General features: G+C 46.4%; 1 protein-coding gene across 1 annotated transcript; it reads left to right on the top strand.

Annotated features, from left to right (window-relative positions):
- Positions 1–17,282: 17,282 nt before the first annotated feature.
- On the top strand, positions 17,283–20,644 carry riok2 (RIO kinase 2 (yeast)). The gene is made up of 10 exons (XM_041885843.1): positions 17,283–17,453; positions 17,633–17,771; positions 17,960–18,076; positions 18,281–18,456; positions 18,630–18,718; positions 18,926–19,117; positions 19,236–19,328; positions 19,449–19,844; positions 20,060–20,159; positions 20,262–20,644. The coding sequence occupies exons 1-10, from the start codon at positions 17,388–17,390 to the stop codon at positions 20,421–20,423; spliced, it is 1,530 nt and encodes a 509-aa protein (XP_041741777.1). The 5' UTR covers positions 17,283–17,387; the 3' UTR covers positions 20,424–20,644.
- Positions 20,645–22,109: the final 1,465 nt, after the last annotated feature.

Raw genomic sequence — 22,109 nt, 5'->3', positions numbered from 1 at the left:
CAACCAGGCTCCCCTTCCCCCTCCCTGTGTACACTACACACCACATACACACATACCACAAATATTTTCTCAAAACCACACACACACACACACACACACACAAGCACATACACGATAGTACACACAGACACTCAATCTCAAAACCAAATTAACTTAAAAATGAATTCAAAACAGACCTCATTTATCAATTTCTGTGACTGCGTATCACCCAAATCGCTCTCTGACAGACACACAGTGATACGCACTTACTCACACACACACACACAACCATTTATTAATGCTGTGTAGAACCCAATTATTGCTCTCTCGTATGATGAAGGCCCTGCCCTGAGGCTAGAGAGGGCAGGCGTAATGTGAGGTGATATGTGGTGTGTGTGTGTCACACCCATCCCTATCTATTGTCATCTACACACTATAGATAGATGAAAGACAGAGTAACACAAATGAAGATAAACAGTCATATCTACACCAGTAGGGTTACAATTACACATTCCATTTAATCAAATTTACAATTCAAGTCAATCTAAGACTGACCAGAGCCCTCCTCAGTTAAACTGACCCCCAGGCTTCCAGTAAAAAATACCATTGTTGTTCTACATCAGAGAGATTAATAGCATGTATACATTTGTGATGTACAGTTGTTTTTCTATTTGTGTGTCTGAGCATGAAGAGTTCAGTATGTGCTGTTGTAGCTGACATTGAGAGAACAAGGGTCAGTGACCAATCACATCACAGTTTGGGGAGGGTGAGTGACCAATGGGAGAGCAGGGATGATTGGAGTTGATTTACGTTCCTGACATCACTAACCAGATTACCCAGCATCCCTAGCGTTACCATTACTGTAATGCATGGGCCTGGCTGGTTGTGTGTGTGTGTGTGTGTGTTCTGATCATTCAGACCAAACGGTTACACACATTTCACATCATAGCACACACATCACTTAGACAAAGTGTGACCTTTTACACTATTACAACAGTTCCATGCTACAAGATAAAAACTGTTGGCCTCATTCATACTAATTGATTACCTCCATGTTCTTCTGACTTAACCCAATCAGTTGTTAAGTACTGTCTTCAACGACAAATGGAGGACAGGCATCTAATTTCACACTCACACCATTACTGACGTCACTCACTGTATTTGTGTGTGTGTGTGTGTGTGTCATCGCTCAGAACCCTCTCTCCTCGCCTGTCACACTCAGTAATGGGCTCACTGGGAATTATGTCCTGTATCTGCCACAGCCTGGTAGATACTTATAAATTACATACACAGACAGACACACACGCACACTCGGCACACACATGCGCACACGCATACCCTGAGCTCATGAAGTGAGCACTACTGGAGCTCTACTGTCGCTCCGCGCTCCAGTCAAATTGGGCACGCTCCGCTCCCCTCCTCGCTCCCCTCCTCGCTCCGCTCTAGCTCCGCTCCCCTCCTCGCTCCGCTCCCCTCCTCGCTGCGCTCTAGCTCCGCTCCCCTCCCCTCCTCGCTCTCCTCCTCACTCCACTCCCCTCCTCGCTCCCCTCTTTGCTCCGCTCCCCTCCTCGCTCCGCTCCCCTCCCCTCCTCGCTCTCCTCATCACTCCACTCCCCTCCTCGCTCCGCTCCGCTCTAGCTCCGCTCCCCTCCTCGTTCCGCTCACCTCGTCGCTCCACTCTAGCTCCGCTCCCCTCCTCGCTCCCCTCCTTGCTCCGCTCCCCTCCTCGTTCCGCTCACCTCCTCGCTCCACTCTAGCTCCGCTCCACTCCACTCCTCGCTCCCCTCCTCGCTCCGCTCCCTCCTCGTTCCGCTCACCTCCTCGCTCCACTCCGCTCCCTCCTCGCTCCTCTCGCTCCGCTCCCTCCTCGTTCCGCTCACCTCCTCGCTCCACTCTAGCTCCGATCCACTCCTCGCTCCCCTCCCCTCCTCACTCCGCTCCCTCCCCCCTCCTCGCTCCGCTCCCTCCACGCTCCACTCTAACTCCGCTCCCCTCCGCTCCCCTCCTCGCTCCACTCTAGCTCCGCTCCCCTCCTCGCTCCACTCCCCTCCTCGCTCCACTCCCCTCCTCGCTCCACTCTAGCTCCGCTCCCCTCCTCGCTCCACTCCCCTCCTCGCTCCACTCTAGCTCCGCTCCCCTCCTCGCTCCCCTCCTCGCTCCGCTCCCCTCTAGCTCCGCTCCCCTCCTCGTTCCACTCCCCTCCTCGCTCCGCTCCCCTACACGCTCCGCTCTAGCTCCTCATTCATACTAATTGATTACCTCCATGTTCTTCTGACTTAACCCAATCAGTTGTTAAGTACTGTCTTCAACGACAAATGGAGGACAGGCATCTAATTTCACGCTCACACCATTACTGACGTCACTCACTGTATTTGTGTGTGTGTGTGTGTGTGTCATCGCTCAGAACCCTCTCTCCTCGCCTGTCACACTCAGTAATGGGATCACTGGGAATTATGTCCTGTATCTGCCACAGCCTGGTAGATACTTATAAATTACATACACAGACAGACACACACGCACACTCGGCACACACATGCGCACACGCATACCCTGAGCTCATGAAGTGAGCACTACTGGAGCTCTACTGTCGCTCCCGCGCTCCAGTCAAATTGGGCACGCTCCGCTCCCTCCTCGCTCCCCTCCTCGCTCCGCTCTAGCTCCGCTCCCCTCCTCGCTCCGCTCCCCTCCCCGCTGCGCTCTAGCTCCGCTCCTCCCCCTCCTCGCTCTCCTCCTCACTCCACTCCCCTCCTCGCTCCCCTCTTTGCTCCGCGCTAGCTCCGCTCCCCTCCTCGCTCCGCTCCCCTCCTCGCTCTCCTCATCACTCCACTCCCCTCCTCGCTCCGCTCCGCTCTAGCTCCGCTCCCCTCCTCGTTCCGCTCACCTCGTCGCTCCACTCTAGCTCCGCTCCCCTCCTCGCTCCCCTCCTTGCTCCGCTCCCCTCCTCGTTCCGCTCACCTCCTCGCTCCACTCTAGCTCCGCTCCACTCCACTCCTCGCTCCCCTCCTCGCTCCGCTCCCCTCCTCGTTCCGCTCACCTCCTCGCTCCACTCCGCTCCCCTCCTCGCTCCCCTCCTCGCTCCGCTCCCCTCCTCGTTCCGCTCACCTCCTCGCTCCACTCTAGCTCCGATCCACTCCTCGCTCCCCTCCCCTCCTCACTCCGCTCCCCTCCCCCCTCCTCGCTCCGCTCCCCTCCACGCTCCACTCTAACTCCGCTCCCCTCCGCTCCCCTCCTCGCTCCACTCTAGCTCCGCTCCCCTCCTCGCTCCACTCCCCTCCTCGCTCCACTCCCCTCCTCGCTCCACTCTAGCTCCGCTCCCCTCCTCGCTCCACTCCCCTCCTCGCTCCACTCTAGCTCCGCTCCCCTCCTCGCTCCCCTCCTCGCTCCGCTCCCCTCTAGCTCCGCTCCCCTCCTCGTTCCACTCCCCTCCTCGCTCCGCTCCCCTACACGCTCCGCTCTAGCTCCGCTCCTCGCTCCACTCCTCTCCTCGCTCCGTACCTCCTCGCTCCGCTCCCCTCTAGCTCCGCTCCCCTCTAGCTCCGCTCCCCTCCTCGTTCCACTCCCTCCTCGCTCCGCTCCCCTCCTCGCTCCGCTCCCCTCCACGCTCCGCTCTAGCTCCGCTCCTCGCTCCACTCCTCTCCTCGCTCCGTACCTCCTCGCTCCGCTCCCCTCCTCGCTCCCCTCTGCTTCTCGCTCCCCTCCACTCCTCGCTCCGCTCTAGCTCCGCTCACATACTCTGACACACACAAACACAAAAATATAACAGAAAGGGTCATCTCAGCAGGCCTATTTGTTAACAACACTATTACTGTGACATGTTATTATCTAGCCAGGGCCACATTACGTCACTCACCCCTTCCCTCACACACACACACACACACTCTCTTTGTCGTTCTCATAGAAATTAAAACAATATTTATTTAACAACTTATAACATTATGATGCAGTGTGTGTGTGTGTGTTACCTTGTTGTTCCGGTGTAGAGTCTGTGTGACGTTGGAACACATCTCAATTAGCCGGGTGAGATCTGAGCGAGTTATCGTCACCTCAGCTGAGGATGAATCAGAACACAGCAAAGACCTGCAGCACACACACACACACACACACACACACACGAGTGTCAGAAAGTAAGTACAGCAGACAAAGCTGTGTTGTTCTTGAGTGTGTGTGTGTGTGTGTGTGTGTGTGCGCGCGTGCGTGTACCTCAATGTGTGTGTGAGTGGGTCCAGGGCTTTCTCCACATCCAAGCAGCGACACACCTGAGAGCTCAAACCCTCAGATAGAAGCACTACCTGAGGGGACCGACAACACATTAGTGGGATGTTGTGTGTGTGTGTTTCTGTGTTTGTTACCTGTCTCTCCAGCTGCATCAGCTGGGCTTTGAGCAGGTTGACCCTCCTCTCTCCGTACTCCTCCTCTGGCCCCTCTGTTAACAGCTGTCTGTACTGACCCCTGTGTGAGAGAGACAGAGAGAGAGGGGGTTAGAGAGAGAGAGAAATAGGGGGGGTTAGAGAGAGAGAGAAAGAGAGAGAGAGAAAGAGGGGGGTTAGAGAGAGAGAAAGAGGGGGGTTAGAGAGAGAGGGGGGATTAGAGAGAGAGGGGGGGTGAGAGAGAGAGAGAGAGAGTGGGGGTTGAGAGAGAGAGAGAGAGAGAGAGCGACAGAGAGAGAGAGAGAGAGAGAGAGAGAGAGAGAGAGAGAGAGAGAGAGAGAGAGTGGGGGGGTTGAGAGAGAGAGAGAGGGGGGTTAGAGAGAGAGAGGGGGGGTTAGAGAGAGAGAGGGGGGTTAGAGAGAGAGATATAGTGGGGGGGTTAGAGAGAGAGAGAGGGGGGGGTTAGAGAGAGAGGGGGGGGTTAGAGAGAGAGATATAGTGGGGGGGTTAGAGAGAGAGAGAGAGGGGATTAGAGAGAGAGAGAGAGAGAATAGTGGGGGGGTTAGAGAGAGATAGTGGGGGGTTAGAGAGAGATAGTGGGCGGTTAGAGAGAGATAGAGAGGGGGGGTTAGAGAGAGAGAGATAGTGGGGGGTTAGAGAGAGAGAGGGGGTTAGAGAGAGAGATAGTGGGGGGGTTAGAGAGAGATGGTGCGGGGGGTTAGAGAGAGATAGAGAGGGCGAGATGAAAGAGAAAGACATGTAACAAATATAACAAAATCTCATCTGATATTTGATCTAATCACTAATCAGATCAGATGACATAACTTCTACTGTTGAAAACACTCTGTCTTACTTTAAGACTTCCAACTCCAGTTGAGCATTCTCGCTTTGAAGTTCCTGTTGGCAATAACAATACAACAATGATACTGTATTATTGCACTGGGTGTGTGTGTGTGTGTGTTACCTCCATGCTGTCTGTGTCTGGGTGTAGAGAAGCAGTAGTCTGTGTGTGTGTCTCCAGGCTGTGAGAGGGCAGTCTGCTTGGGGGTCCTCTACCCTGCAGACAAGCAGACAACACAAGCTGTTCCTGATAGTTACCATTTCATTCTCCTCTGGCCTCCTCTCACAGCGACCAGGAACCAGACAGGGGTGTGTCTAGGGTAGGGAAAGCAGGCCCAACACTTTACAGTCCCACAACATAGGCCATAGTCTGAGGGAGATCACATCATTACACAGCATTTAGCCTAGCTTATCTCTCTACCCACTCTTAGCAGTTTACATGTCTGATCTCTCATTGTGTCTAAAGAGAACTACTGATCTATAGATAAGAGAACTTCTAATCTATAGATAATCATTATAAAAACATGGTTTAATAAGCAACCTCAAAAACCCTTCTGAAGAAGTTTGTTGGCTCATGGATTTTGGGTGTTTTGATATCAATACATCAAATATAGAGATAACTCCAGCTCAATTAGAGTCCTCATCACTACTCTACACAGGAACTTTCATCACTGTGACCTCTTCACAAGAGCTTTCATCTTATGCTAATCACACGCTCATTAATTCAGGATCAAAGAACCCTGATTCGGGGGAGGTCCGGGGAGATGATTTAGTGTGAGACATACTGGACATGGTCTAGGCCTACACTCCACACACACAGGATCTACATGCACACACAGGATCCACACGCAAACGGTCCACAGACACAGTTAACAGGTGATGGGCAACTCTCCAGTTCACACACACTGAGTGTACAAAACATTAGGAACACCTTGCCCTCAGAACAGCCTCAATTCGTCGGGGCATGGACTCTACAAGGTGTCGAAAGCGTTCCACAGGGATGCTGGCCCATGTTGACTCCAATGCTTCCCACAGTTGTGTCAAGTTGGCTGGATGTCCTTTGGGTGGTGGACCATTCTTGATACACACAGGAAACTGTCGAGTATTAAAGACCCAGCAAAGCTGCAGTTCTTACACACTCAAACCGGTACGCCTGGCACCTACTACCATACCCAGTTCAAAGGCACTTAAATATTTTGTCTTACCCATTCATCCTCTAAATGGCACACATACACAAACCATGTCTCAATTGTCTCAAAGCTTAAAAATCCTTCTTTAACCTGTCTCCTCCCCTTCATCTACACCGATTGAAGTGGATTTAACAAGTGACATTAACAAGGGATCATAGCTTTCACCTGGATAGTCTGTGTCATGGAAAGAGCAGGTGTTCCTAATGTTCTGTACACTCAGTGTATATACATACACTCCACCATAGACATATTTCAGACATGTAGGGCTTGCATCCTGTGATGACTTCAGCCCTGAGCCACAAGTACATACACTTTGTCCTTCATGGTAAATGTTTAGTTCCAGGGCCTAGGGAGAAGAAAGGGGGACAAACCTCATTATGACCACTGGAGTATTAGATTACAGAGAGAGAGAGAGAGAGAGAGAGAGAGAGAGAGAGAGAGAGATAGATTATGTCCCCAACCAAGGAGGGCCTAGATATTCTGTACAAATTCCATCTAGACACCGTTGCCCTAGAGCACACAAAAAACTATACATACCTCGGCCTAAATATCAGCGCCAACTTCCACAAAGCTGTGAACGATCTGAGAGACAAGGCAAGAAGGGCCTTCTATACCATCAAAAGGAACATAAAATTCTACATACCAATTAGGATCTGGCTAAAAATACTTGAATCAGTTATATAACCCATTGCCCTTCATGGTTGTGAGGGCTGGGGTCCACTCACCAACCAAGAATTCACAAAATGGGACAAACACCAAATTGAGACTCTGCATGCAGAATTCTGCAAAAATATCCTCGGTGTACAATGTAAAACACCAAATAATGCATGCAGAGCAGATTTAGGCTGATACCCGCTAATTATCAAAATCCAGAAAAGAGCCATTAAAATCTACAACCACCTAAAGGGAAGCAATTCCCAAACCTTCCATAACAAAGCCATCACCTACAGAGAAATTAACCTGGAGAAGAGCCCCCTAAGCAACCTGGTCTTGTGGCTCTGTTCACAAACACAAACAGACCCCACAGAGCCCCAGGACAGCAACACAATTAGACCCAACCAAATCATGAGAAAACTACAAGATAATTACTTGACACATTGGAAAGAATTTACAAAAAAACTGAGCAAACTAAACAGAGAGAGAAAGGTCCGCCGTAGGCAGACTTGGCTCTCAAGAGAAGACAGGCTATGTGCACACAAAATGAGGTGGAAACTGAGCTGCACTTCCTAACCTCCTGCCAAATGTGCCTTGCAAAAGTATTCATCCCCCTTGGCGTTTTTCCTATTTTGTTGCATTCACAACCTGTAATTTAAATTGATTTTTATTTGGATTTCATGTAATGGACATACACAAAATAGTCCAAATTGGTGAAATGAAATGAAAAAAATAACTTGTTTCAGAAAATTCTAAAAAATAAATAACGGAAAAGTGGTGCGTGCCAATGTATTCACCCCCTTTCCTATGAAGCCCCTAAATAAGATCTGGTGCAACCAATTACCTTCAGAAGTCACATAATTAGTTAAATAAAGTCCACCTGTGTGCAATCTAAGTGTCACATGATCTGTCACATGATCTCAGTATATACACCTGTTCTGAAAGGCCCCAGAGTCTGCAACACCACTAAGCAAGGGGCACCAAGAAGCAAGCGGCACCATGACGACCAAGGAGCTCTCCAAACAGGTCAGGGACAAAGTTGTGGAGAAGTACAGATCAGGGTTGGGTTATTAAAAAAAATCAGAAACTTTGAACATCCCACGGAGCACCATTAAATCCATTATTAAAAAATGGAAAGAATAACTACAAACCTGCCAAGAGAGGGCCGCCCACCAAAACACACGGACCAGGCAAGGAGGGCATTAATCAGAGAGGCAACAAAGAGACCAAAGATAACCCTGAAGGAGCTGCAAAGCTCCACAGCGGAGCATGGAGTATCTGTCCATAGGACCACTTTAAGCCATACATTCCACAGAGCTGGGCTTTACGGAAGAGTGGCCAGAAAAAAGCCATTGCTTAAAGAAAAAAAATAAGCTAACACGTTTGCTGTGGGGATGTTTTTCATCGGCAGGGAACTGGTCAGAATTGAAGGGATGATGGATGGCGCTAAATACAGGGAAATTCTTGAGGGAAACCTGTTTCAGTCTTCCAGAGATTTGAGACTGGGACGGAGGTTCACCTTCTAGCAGGACAATGACCCTACGCATACTGCTAAAGCAACACTTGAGTGGTTTAAGGAGAAACATTTAAATGTCTTGGAATGGCCTAGTCAAAGCCCAGACCTCAATCCAATTGATAATCTGTGGTATGACTTAAAGATTGCTGTACACCAACTTGAAGGAGCTGGAGCAGTTTTGCCTTGAAGAATGGGCAAAAATCCCAGTGGCTAGTAGTGCCAAGCTTATAGAGACATACCCCAAGAGACTTGCAGCTGTAATTGCTGCAAAAGGTGTCTCTACAAAGTATTGCCTTTGGAATAGTTATGCATGCTCAAGTTCTGTTTTTTTGTCTTATTTCTTGTTTTTTTAACGATAAAAAAAAATTGCATCTTCAAAGCGGTAGGCATGTTGTGTAAATCAAATGATACAAACCCCCAAAGAAATCCATTTTTAATTCCAGGTTGTAAGGCTACAAAATAGGAAAAATGCCAAGGGGGGTGAATACTTTCACAAGCCACTGTATTTCCCTCAGATTACACAGACCCACACATAATTAGAAAACAAATCAAATTTTGATAAACTCCCATATCTATTGGGTGAAATACCACAGTGTGCAATCACAGCAGCAAGATTTGTGACCTGTTGCAACAAGAAAAGGGCAACCAGTGAAGAACAAACACCATTGTAAATACAACCCATATTTATGTTTATTTATTTTCCCTTTTGTCCTTTAACTATTTGCACATCATTACAACACTGTATATATACACATAATATGACATTTGAAATGTCTTTATTCTTTTGGAACTTTTGTGAGTGTAATGTTTACTGTTAATAAACAAAAGTGAAATAAACAATAAAAAAGTATATATTTCACTTGCCCCTTAAATTGAAATTGAATTGAGATAGAGAAAGAGTTTTGTTAGTCTTATGTACGGGATACACATGGTCAACACCGTCCAACGAAATGCTTACTTGCAGGTTCCTTCTCAACAATGCAACAACAATAATAAATAATACAAGATAAGAATAGGAACATAAAGTAAATGGCTCAGTAGAATAGAATAAACATTTAAGAATAAGTACAGTGCATTCAGAAAGTATTCAGACCCCTTCACTTTTTCCACTTTGTTACATTACACCCTTATTCTAAAATGTATAAAATAAATGTTTTGCCTCATCAATCTACAAACAATACCCCATAATGACAGAGAAAACAGGTTTTTAGATTTTTCTGCAAATGTATTACAAATAAAAAACAGATATACCTTATAAGTATTCAGACCCTTTGCTATGAGACTCTAAATTTAGCTCAGGTGCATCCCGTTTCCATTGATCATCCTTGAGATGTTTCTACAACTTGATTGGATTCCACCTGTGGTAAATTCAATTGATTGGACATGATTTGGAAAAGCACACACCTGTCTATATAAGGTCCCACAGTTGACATTATGGGGTATTGTGGGTAGATTGATTAGGATTCTTTATTTTTTTATCAATTTTTTAATAAGACTGTAACATAACAAAATGTGGAAAAGTCAAGGGGTCTGAATACTTTCCGAATGCACTGTATAATACAGGAAGACACAATTTATAGTCCAATATATACACGTGTTTTGGGGAAGGGGGGATTGGGGGGCAAGTGTTACTTGGTGTGCAGTACTTAGCAATCATAATAAGAGGGAGAGACGGAAAAGAGAGAGATAGGGGAGAAGTGAGAGAGAGAAAGAGAGAGGAAAAGACGGGGGAGCGAGCTGTTCAGAGCGTGGCGAATTGCCTCTCACACATCTGGCCTGGAGACAGTGCTTGCTGTGTGTGTGTGTCTGTGTGTGTCTGACTGTGGGAAAGAACGTTCCACAGCGTTCCGGATAATTCAACACACAGATGGACTCTCTCTGTCCGCTCCCAGCTCTGCCTGTCTGTGATTGGACAGATTCAGGGCCGCTCTGGGCTGTATCCCTGTCTGTCATTGGCTGTTTAACATCAAACTTCTCACTTCCTGCTGTTGACTTCACAGTTGACTCACAGAGTTCCAAGTGGCCAATATTCGTGAAGTAGACTCGACAGACCATATAGGGGTTTGGGAAGTCAATGGGAGAGCTGAAAAATTATTCGTTAGTTGTTAATTTTCTCGAAATCTAAAGGCACAACATAGATTCGAGTCAATGTCTTAGGTTGCTGAACATGTCATGACTACAACCTTGTGAAAGTGACATGTTTTATATTTTTGTCCAGAACAACTTTATATAATGTCAGTTCAGCATGACACGACCATTAGGCCGATGACGTGTTTCTGAGCATAAGCTTAGCTAGCTCAGCTATCTCAACTAGCCGGTGCCCCCGCACATTGACTCTGCACCGGTACCCCCCTGTATATATAGCCTCCCTACTGTTATTTTATTTTACTTCTGCTCTTTTTTTCTCAACACTTTTTTTGTTGTTTTATTTTTTACTTTTTTTGTTAAAAATAAATGCACTGTTGGTTAAGGGCTGTAAGTAAGCATTTCACTGTAATGTCTGCACCTGTTGTATTCGGCGCATGTGACCAATAAAATTTGATTTGATTTGATTTGACAACGTCGCCATGACATCGCCTACAAGCGTGATTGTGTATTTGTATTGGAGAATCAGCTTCTGGACCTGTTCGTATACTCTCTTTGGTTGACTTGCTTCTGAGCGACAGAACAGAAACTTAGGCAACCCTAGGCTGCCTGACTATATATATTTTGCATTTTAGTCATTTAGCAGACACTCTTATCCAGAGTGACATACAGTTAGTGCATTCATCTTAAGATAGCTAGGTGGGACAACCACATATCACAGTCATAGTAAGTACATGTTTCCTCAATAAAGTAGCTATCAGCAAAGTCAGAGCTAGTAAGAGCATTAGTTCAATAAAGGCATATTTTCTTTTTGGGGGGTTATTTAAGATACTTTGAAGAGTTAGGTTTTCAGATGTTTTCGGAATATGGACAGGAACTCTGCTGTCCTAGATTCAGAGGGAAGCTGGTTCCAACATTGGGGTGCCAGGACAGAGAAGAGCTGCAGCTGGCCCAGCACAGAGCGGCACGTCTTGCTTTTCATTGTAATCAGAGGGCTAATATTAATACTATGCATGCCAGTCTCTCTTGGCTAAAAGTTGAGGAAAGACTGACTGCATCACTTCTTGTTTTTATAAGAAACATTAATGTGTTGGAAATTCCTAATTGTTTGCATAGTCAACTTACACACAGCACTGACACACACAATAACCCCACCAGGGGTAACACCAGGGGTCTTTTAACACTCTCCAGGTCCAGAACAAATTCAAGGAAACGTACAGTGTTATACAGAGCCATGAGTGCATGGAACTCCCTTCCATCTCATATAGCACAAGTGAACAGCAAACCTGGTTTCAAAAAACAAATAAAGTAACACCTCACGCACAACGCCTCTCCCCCCATGTGACCTACTTGTTGTGTGTATGTACTGACATGTATGTGTAACTGATAGATGCACACACACTACATTTTAATGTTTTGAAATGTATGTAAATTGTAAAGTATTTTGTCTGTAATGTATTTTTCGTTATGTGTCGGACACCAGTAAGACTAGATGTCGCCATTGGCGTCGGCTGATTGGGATCCTAATAAATCAACAACAAAAAAGCTGCGCGGGAGCTGCCCTCCCGTAGGGGTGGGAGGGCCAAGAGACCAGAGGTGGCAGGACGGAGTGCTCGGGTTGGGGTGCAGGGTCTGAGCATAGCCTGAAGGTAGGGAGGGGCAGTTCCTCTTGCTGCTCCATAGGCAAGTTCCATTGTCTTGTAGTGGATGCGAGCTTCGACTGGAAGCCAGAGTCGTGTGCGGAGGAGTGGCGTGACATGGGAGATTTTGGGAAGATTGAACATCAGGCGGGCTGCAGCGTTCTGGACAAGTTGCAGGTGTTTGATGACACAAGTGGGGAGTCGCAGGAGCCCAGATGGGAGATGACAAGTGCCTGGATTAGGACCTGCGCCGCTTCTTGTGTGAGGTAGGGTCGTACTCTACGGATGTTGTAGAGCATGAACCTGCAGGAGCGAGTCACTGCTTTGATGTTTGCAGAGAACGATAAGGTGTTGTCCAGGGTCACGTGGCTCAAACCAAGGTTCTTTGCACTCTGGGAGGGGGACACTGTGGAGTTGTCAACCGTGATGGAGAGGTCTTTGAGCGGGCAGGCCTTCCCCAGGAGGAAGAGCAGCGCGCAGTCTTGTCGAGGTTGAGGTGGTGGGCCGACATCCAAGCTGAGATATCTGACAGCCACGCAGAGATGTGTGTCGCCACCTGGGTGTCAGAATCGAGGAAGGAGAAAAGTAGTTGAGTTCCACATAGCAATGATAGGAGAGATCATGTGAGGATATGACAGAGCTGAGTGACTTGGTGTATAGAGAGAAGAGAGTAGGCCTAGAACTGAGCCCTGGGGGACACCAGTCTTGAGAGTATGTGGTGCAGACACAGATCCTCTCCACGTCACCTGGTAGGAGCGGCCTGCCAGGTAGGATGCAATCCAAGAATGTGCAGAGACGCCCAGCCCTGAGAGGATGGAGAGGAGGATCTGATGGTTTACGGTGTCGAAGGCAGCGGATAGATCTAGAAGGATGAGAACAGAGGAGAGAGTCAGCTTTGGCAGTACGGTGAGCCTCCATGACAGAGAAGAGCAGTCTCGGTTGAGTGACCCGTCTGGAAGCTTGACTGGTTAGGATCAAGAAGATCGTTCTGAGAGAGATAGCGAGAGAGTTGGTCAGACACAGCACACCCAAGTGTTTTGGCATCAGACTCTGAACTAGTAGGCTTTCATTATACACCGAGTGTACAAAACATTAAGAACACCTGCTCTTTCCATTACATAAACTGAACAGGTGAATCCAGGTGAAGGCTATGATCCCTTATTGATGTCACTTGTTAAATCCACTTCAATCAGTGTAAATGAAGGGGAGGAGACAGATTAAAGAAGGATTAACAGAAGTAACCAGCCCCCCTAAAACACACACACAAGACTGCATTCCACAGCCACAGAGAACCGCCAGTGTACAACCATTGACACACACCATTCTGAAGACTTCTGCAGTGAATGACACAAGTACTCTTTACAAGGTAAAGCACCTTTAGCACATGGAAAAGTACTCTCTATGCAATCCAATACTTTTACCAGCCATTTCTCTGTCTGCAAATCAATATTTGTTTGGAGGATATAAGCAATATGGCCACCCATTCTAAATGCCTGTTTAACAAAACACAGTGAATAAAACATTAAGAACACCGGTTCTTTCCATGACACAGACTGACCAGGTGAATCCAGGTGAAAGCTATGATCCCTTATTGATGTCACTTGTTAAATCCACTTCAAATCAGTGTAGATGAAGGGGAGGAGACAGGTTAAAGAAGGATTAACACAAGTAACCAGGATTTTTAAGCTTTGAGACATGGATTGTGTATGTGTGCCATTCAGAGGATAAATGGGCAAGACAAAAGATTTAAGTGCCTTTGAACAGGGTATGGTTGTAGGTGCCAGGCGCACCGGTTTAAGTGTGTCAAGAACTGCAACGCTGCTGGGTTTTTCACACTCAACAGTTTCCTGTGTGTATCAAGAATGGTCCACCACCCAAAGGACAAAAATCCAGCCAACTTGACAACAGTGGGAAGCATTGGAGTCAACATGGGCCAGCATCCCTGTGGAATGCTTTCGACACCTTGTAGAGTCCATGCCCCGACGAACTGAGAGGGGGGGGGGGCGGGGGGTGCTACTCAATATTAGGAAGGTGTACCTTATGTTTGGTATAGGTTAACAATAATAACAGGCCCAGCGATCTGTCATTCAGTCAGCTTTATCAGACCACAAGACCCTGAGGACCAAAACACACACACACACACACGCATAACCAACCACATAAAATATATTTTTTGGTCTGAGGGCAGATTTGTAGTGAACATCAAGATGGTGGAGATTCCTCCTGAACCTGTTGAATTCAATTACAGTATGACAGGATTATCCAATCAAAATCAGATAGAATATTAGATCTAGAAGTTCAACTCTCAGAGTGCTGTCATGTGCCTGCCTTGGCCTGGGTCTAGAGGGAGGGATTTCCTAATAATTCCTTGTTTAGACAAGTAGCCTCGGACATGGTTCCTAAATTAGGATCTATCCAGGGGTGTTTTCATATGGGTAAAGTGTTTAGAATGTTACAGATAGATATGTAGTTTATAGAGCTGAAGGGACCTTGTTTTTTATCAACTATACATTTCTATGAGTAGCCTATTCTATAATGTTGGCCTCCTGATGCTCCAGGATGTCTCTCTGTTAGATGAAGTAGAGCTCTCCCTCTAATCAAGCAGCCCTTCATGTCTATGGCTCCCCTCTCTGAACACCAGATTGATGAAAACCAGCTCACATTGTCTAAATGCTAAAAAGCATCTGAGAGATGACAATGAGCCAAAACAAAGCCTAAAGTCCCCTGGTACTGTGTGGTACGGTGTGTTACAGCGCCATCTAGGATACAAATATGGTACTGCAGCTGGAGGAGACTATCAGTCCATTACGTTTTTTAAACTCTATCTATAAGCTACCAGTGGAAGCTATCCATCACACACACAAACATGCCATGCACACACACAAGCTGCTTACCATCACATATGCCAACACACACCTAAGCTGTCAACACACCACATGTGTGCCATGACATGTCACACAGCCAGCACATGTCAGCGACACTAAGGCGGAGACCCGTGCTGAGCACTCATAAACACAGACAAGCATGTATGATGCAGAGTAGTGCACACTCTCACAGACACACACACACCTAGTCAACAACTAGACAACACCACATCAGGTAGATCTTACATAAACAATACTGCAGATAAGTGTGACTTCAGCCAAAAGCTAGAGGAAGGCAAACTAAATACTGTCTTCAGCCAACAGCTAGAGGAAGGCAAACTAAATCCTGTAGGCTACCTAAAGGCCTGACTCAAACTGGAATTAAAAGTTCTCACAGCTGGGATGTTAACACACATAAACACACACCCTCACACACATTCACTTACACACACACACACAGAGAGAGACAGACAAGCAAAGACACAGTCATAGACAAACACACACACAGACAAACACACACTCACTCACAGACAGACAGACAGACAGACACACACAGTCAGTGCATGCCTGGCTACTTTTGGACAGCCACTTGCTGAACCGCAGAATGTTAAATAAACCACCAGAGGAATTCCACTAAGTCAACACAGCCTGGGGTTGAGAGCTCAGTGTGTGTGTGTGTGTGTGTGTGTGTGTGTGTGTGTGTGTGTAACTGAGATGTGCCTGTAGGGTAGTGAGGTAAACACACACACAAGCTCTGTTTAGATAAATAAAGGTTAAATAAATAAAAATAAAAGATTCTACCTCTCTCTCACACACACTTTCTTTCTTTCTCTCTCTCTCTCTCACACACACACACACACTCACTCACAAACACACAGGACTGCCTCCATTTAGATCCTACCTGCCCATGGAATGCTCAGAATCCCGCAGCCATGGCAACAGAACACCGCCCGTAAATATCTCAGTTTAACACCCTCACACACACACACACAAATAAGTGATTTTAGAATGGAATGTGTGTCAATGCCCAGTGAAAACTCTTTCACAGCCCAGTGTTCTTAATTCAACATTGAGTGTTTCACTGTATGTATTCACCATTGAGAGATATCACAATAAACACAAAAACTGTTTTAAGTGAGAAGTTAGGGCCGATCAAAAGTCTAATGAGCACCACTGCCCTAACTTCATCGATATAGCCTATGCTAGCTAGACTGCTGTGAGATTCAAAGCCTGCAGTGCACACCCTGGGTTTCCAGGACCAGGATATATTGATATTTATGCAGAGATTGAAGAAACAGTGGTGCTTTGTGCCACAGACAGACTTGATGATTAGCTACACTTACTGACTTTAAGCACTAGATGGCGGTTGATAGCGACGAATGCTGTGGCAAAAAGACTATGAAAGTTTACCTGTTCAAACTTCTAGGAAGTTCAGGTTGTAGCAAGACCAACTTTGAGAATGATTGCCAACAGGCCTGGTTAACTAGCTACCATTATAGTAAATACATATATTACTCTGTAAAACCCTGTGGTTATAGAGATTCTTCGTTTAATTGTGTGATACTGACAGTACTGAGATTGAGAGCTACATAGCTATTTTAGCCTACTAATGCTTCTTACCTTTGTTGAATGCCTGATTGACTTCATAGGGTACTATTGGGTCCATTTATAACTACCGGCGGTAAGTGTATTGTAAATCAACCTGGGAAGGTTGCTAGCAAGCTTGTCTCTCTTGACAGTCTCTATAGTCTCTCCTGACGGTTGACTCTGTCAACAAACAACAACCGTGTTGCAAACGTGCGTGTCGCCCAATGTTCTACAGATATTCAATGAATAGATAAGCAAATAAAATATATGAACATAGGCGACAGTAGATTTTATACCTATTCTAGAATGACATGTCTATAGCGCCAACAGATAGTCCTGTCTGAGATATAGAAACAATATAACACATTCTCACAATTTATATGCAGGTGAGTAACTGCATTTATTCGAACAACATGGATGACAATATATAAATAGGAAATTATATATTATATTGAAAGCTGTCCGCCTTGTTTTTGTACAATATATATATATATACGCACAATAAAAATAAAACACTAGAGGGACCTGACGTCGAAGTATTAGACGAACGTAACGTCTTCTTCTATCCTTTACTTCCGGGTTGCGCATGCGTTTACAACAGAATGTGTAGGATCTCAGCAAATTAACACAATATTCAAGGGTTTGGAAACAATTACAGTGGTAATATGGGCAAATTAAATGTTGTAGTTTTGAGATATCTGTCCAGAGATGACTTCCGTGTCCTCACAGCGGTAAGTAAATGTCCTGTTGCCGTTTTTATATTTTAATTAAGCCGTCGGGACAGTAATAATGTAACGTTATACTGTACATGGTACACCGTGCCCCACTCAAGCAGCTCTCTGGCCATCAATCGTTACTTAAAGTGTTGTTCATCATATTGGTTTGTAACTGTGACTGTTGCTCCCTGCAGGTTGAGATGGGGATGAAGAACCATGAGGTAGTTCCAGTCAGCCTCATATCCTCCATCGCCAGCCTGCGTCACGGGGGCTGCAACAAGATCCTTAGAGAGCTCGTCAAGCACAAAATAGTGGCCTACGAGCGTACTAAGAGTAAGAGCACGTACAATGCTTCGTTTAAACAGGAAGGGTAGTTCACCCAGAAATCAGTTTGCCACACATTTCCATTCCTCAACCTGAGTCTCTGTCACCACAGTATATGCATTACGGAGGAATCTACAGGCCCCACGTGAATAGTGTGTTGTTGCAGTGATTGATGTGTGTCTATGTATTGTCTCCAGTGGTACATGGCTACCGTCTGAACTACGGGGGCTATGACTACCTTGCTTTGAAGACGTTCTGCTCTAGAGAAATACTCCTTTCTGTCGGGAACCAGATGGGTGTTGGGAAAGAGTCAGGTAAGAACTGACCAAAAACACACACACACTCGGGTAAGAACTAACCATCCACTCTGTCTCTATAACACATACACACACAGGTAACATAGCTCACACACACAACTCACACTTAAAGGTAATGTAGTTGGATTTGAGTCTCTGAGTTGAATCGGGTGTCTTCTCTAGAAGTAAGTGGTTGTATATTGTGTGGTGTTCCTCCTGTAGATATCTACATCGTGGCCAGTCCAGAGGGGGAGCAGTACGCTCTGAAGCTCCACAGGCTGGGGAGGACCTCCTTCAGGAACCTGAAGATCAAGAGAGACTACCACAAACACAGGAAGAACATGTCCTGGCTCTACCTCTCACGCCTCTCGGCCATGAAGGAGTACGCTTACATGAAGGTACTTGGCACCGACACGCAGTGTTCAGAGGCTTGCTTCTTCTGAAAAGAAGACTCAACCCTACTGTGAGGGTGTACTGTGAGGTCCTGGTGACCATAGATACTGTTATTCAACTGCTTTATATCTATGCTGTTGACATTGTGTGTATGACAGCTTTGTGTCTCTCCTCTCAGGCCCTGTACGAACGAGGGTTTCCTGTCCCTAAGCCCATTGACTATAACAGACACGCTGTTGTTATGGAGCTCATCAATGGATACCCACTGTTAGTAAAACACACACTCTTTTTTGTTTCTCTGCTCATCTTTCTCTCTCCCCTCCCTTCTCTGTTTCTCTTCACACACCTACTTCTCCCCTCCTCATTTTTCTCTTGACACACCTTTGTCTATGTCTATCTCTCTCGCTCTCATTTCACGTGTGTGATTCTAGCCCTCTGATTGGCTGTTCTGTTTGTGGTCTGAATGATTGACAGCTGTCAGGTGCGTGAGCTGGAAGACCCGTCTTCCATGTACAATGATATCATGGAGCTGATAGTGAAGCTAGCCAATCATGGCCTGATCCACGGCGACTTCAATGAGTTTAACCTGATGCTGGACGACCACGATCACGTGACCATGATCGACTTCCCCCAGATGGTGTCTACCACACACTTCAACGCAGAGTGGTGAGTCACATGCACACACACTCATACCCTGACAGACTGATGAGCACTGCACATGTAGAAAAGCACACCAGACACACTCAAATACATAGTTAGATAAACTTTCCTGTCTTGTCTCCAGGTATTTTGACCGGGATGTCAAATGTATACGAGATTTCTTTGCCAAAAGATACAATTATGAGAGTGAGCTGTACCCAACCTTCAAAGACATCAGGTAATTCAGCATGTTTACTATTAGCTCTACCAGTGGGGCATTTGTCATAAAGGGAGGTAGTCAGTGTGGAGGGGAGGGAGGTAGTGTGTGAATGGGACTCACCCTGTGTTTGTCCTCTAGACGTTCCTGTTCTCTGGACGTGGAGATCTCAGCCAGCGGCTTCACCAAAGACTTTGAGAGAGATGCAGCCCTGCTCGATCCTGAAGGACCAGATGGAGAGGATGACGACGAGGGAGAGGAGGAGGAGGAGGAGGAGGAGGAGGAGGAAATGGAGAAGACTATGGACATGGAGGAGTATAGGCATGCTATATTGGAACTGGAGGGGCTCAAAGTCAGCGACACACAGACAGAGACACACACTGAGACAGGAGACGAGGAGGGAGGAGAACCGAGAGAGACTGATCCAGAGGCTGTTGTGATGGGTGGTCTTCATGAAGCGAGAGAAAAGGAGGAAGAGGATGTGTGTCCTGAGCTGGTCGACCTCTCCTCCTCCAACAGAGAGTTCAAACCTTTCAGGTACAGATCACACACACTTCTACACACAACTCCATATCTCTTCACACACCCACGTCTCTCTCCTCTTCACATTTCCACCTCTTTAAATCTCCTGTAGAGTGTTAATGTATGTCAATGTCTCTTTCAAATGTGTCATTCTCCACCACGAGTCACATCTGACATATGTTTCCTTTCCTTGGTGATCATGTTAAAGTCCAATGATCTCTCCTCCACAGAGACTCAGACAGCCTTCTCCATGTGGTTGAACACAGCAGGAGGAGGACGGACAGTGAGGCTACCGCCGGCAGTGTAGGGAGCTGCTCTACTATACCACCGGTCAGTACACACACACTCCTACATGATTAAACATGCATACGCTGACATGGTCACACACTCACACGCGATCCCTCCACTAATGTATGTATTGTTGTGTTGTAGGAGGTGGTTCGTGCGAAGGTGAGGAGACAGCTGAGTAAGCAGCAGAAAGCAGCTCAGAGGAGACGACTGATGAAGGGAGAATCTAACCTGGTCACAGCGGAGAGGAGAGAGAATCAGAGTAACATCAAATCTAGTCTGGAGACTGATGGCTTCTGGGGCTGAGAGGGACGTGCGTGTGTGATTGAGTGTGAGTCAAGTGTGTGTGTGTGTGAGAACCTGGTCACAAGGACAACAGAACATGATGAGAACATGAACCACATTGGAGAGGAAAGGGACACATTGGAAGAAGGCCTCTCTCCCAGCGACGAGCCCCCAGTGTTGAACTGTCCTGCTTTGTATCTACTGCAGTGTGAATACTTTCAATAAAGACAACTTTAATATTATGACAATGAGTCCAGGTGTGTGATCACAATATACGCTGAGTGCACAAAACATTAGGAACACCTTCCTAATATTGAGTTGCACCCCTTTTTGCCGTCAGAACAGCCTCTACGAGCTGTCGAAAGCGTTCCACAGGGATGCTGGCCCATGTTGACTCCAATGCTTCCCATAGTTGTCAAGTTGGCTGGATGTCCTTTGGGTGGTGGACCACTCTTGATACACACGGGAAACTGTTGAGTGTGGAAAAACCCAGCAGAGCTGCAGTTCTTGACACTCAAACCAGTGTGCCTGGTACCTACTACCATACCCTGTTCAAAGGCATTTAAATATTTTGTCTTGCCCATTTACAGTGGGGGAAAAAAGTATTTAGTCAGCCACCAATTGTGCAAGTTCTCCCACTTAAAAAGATGAGAGGCCTGTAATATTCATCATAGGTACACGTCAACTATGACAGACAAATTGAGGGAAAAAAATCCAGAAAATCACATTGTAGGATTTTTTATGAATTTATTTGCAAATTATGGTGGAAAATAAGTATTTGGTCACCTACAAACAAGCAAGATTTCTGGCTCTCACAGACCTGTAACTTCTTCTTTAAGAGGCTCCTCTGTCCTCCACTCTTTACCTGTATTAATGGCACCTGTTTGAACTTGTTATCAGTATAAAAGACACCTGTCCACAACCTCAAACAGTCACACTCCAAACTCCACTATGGCCAAGACCAAAGAGCTGTCAAAGGACACCAGAAACAAAATTGTAGTCTTGCACCAGGCTGGGAAGACTGAATCTGCAATAGGTAAGCAGCTTGGTTTGAAGAAATCAACTGTGGGAGCAATTATTAGGAAATGGAAGACATACAAGACCACTGATAATCTCCCTCGATCTGGGGCTCCACGCAAGATCTCACCCCGTGGGAATCAAAATGATCACAAGAACGGTGATCAAAAATCCCAGAACCACACGGGGGACCTAGTGAATGATCTGCAGAGAGCTGGGACCAAAGTAACAAAGCCTACCATCAGTAACACAATACGCCGCCAGGGACTCAAATCCTGCAGTGCCAGACATGTCCCCCTGCTTAAGCCAGTACATGTCCAGGCCCGTCTGAAGTTTGCTAGAGTGCATTTGGATGATCCAGAAGAGGATTGGGAGAATGTCATATGGTCAGATGAAACCAAAATAGAACTTTTTTGGTAAAAACTCAACTCGGTCGTGTTTGGAGGACAAAGAATGCTGAGTTGCATCCAAAGAACACCATACCTACTGTGAAGCATGGGGGTGGAAACATCATGCTTTGGGGCTGTTTTTCTGCAAAGGGACCAGGACGACTGATCCGTTTAAAGGAAAGAATGAATGGGGCCATGTATTGTGAGATTTTGAGTGAAAACCCTCCTTCCATCCGGGCAAGGGCATTGAAGATGAAACGTGGCTGGGTCTTTCAGCATGACAATGATCCCAAACACACCG

Source organism: Coregonus clupeaformis, chromosome 18 (genome assembly GCF_020615455.1).
Source record: "Coregonus clupeaformis isolate EN_2021a chromosome 18, ASM2061545v1, whole genome shotgun sequence".
Classification (NCBI taxonomy): Eukaryota; Metazoa; Chordata; class Actinopteri; order Salmoniformes; family Salmonidae; genus Coregonus; species Coregonus clupeaformis.
The sequence above is the reverse complement of the archived record's forward strand: the minus strand, read 5'-3'. Positions and strand labels throughout refer to the sequence as shown.

What these genes read in the sequence shown, in the direction of transcription:
- riok2 (XM_041885843.1), top strand. Translation starts at nt 17,388, where the DNA reads ATGGGCAAATTAAATGTTGTAGTTTTGAGATATCTGTCCAGAGATGAC. An exon ending in GGGTGTTGGGAAAGAGTCAG is followed by an intron (nt 18,077 to 18,280) that starts GTAAGAACTGAC and finishes TTCCTCCTGTAG; the next exon opens with ATATCTACATCGTGGCCAGT. An exon ending in CTCATCAATGGATACCCACT is followed by an intron (nt 18,719 to 18,925) that starts GTTAGTAAAACA and finishes AATGATTGACAG; the next exon opens with CTGTCAGGTGCGTGAGCTGG.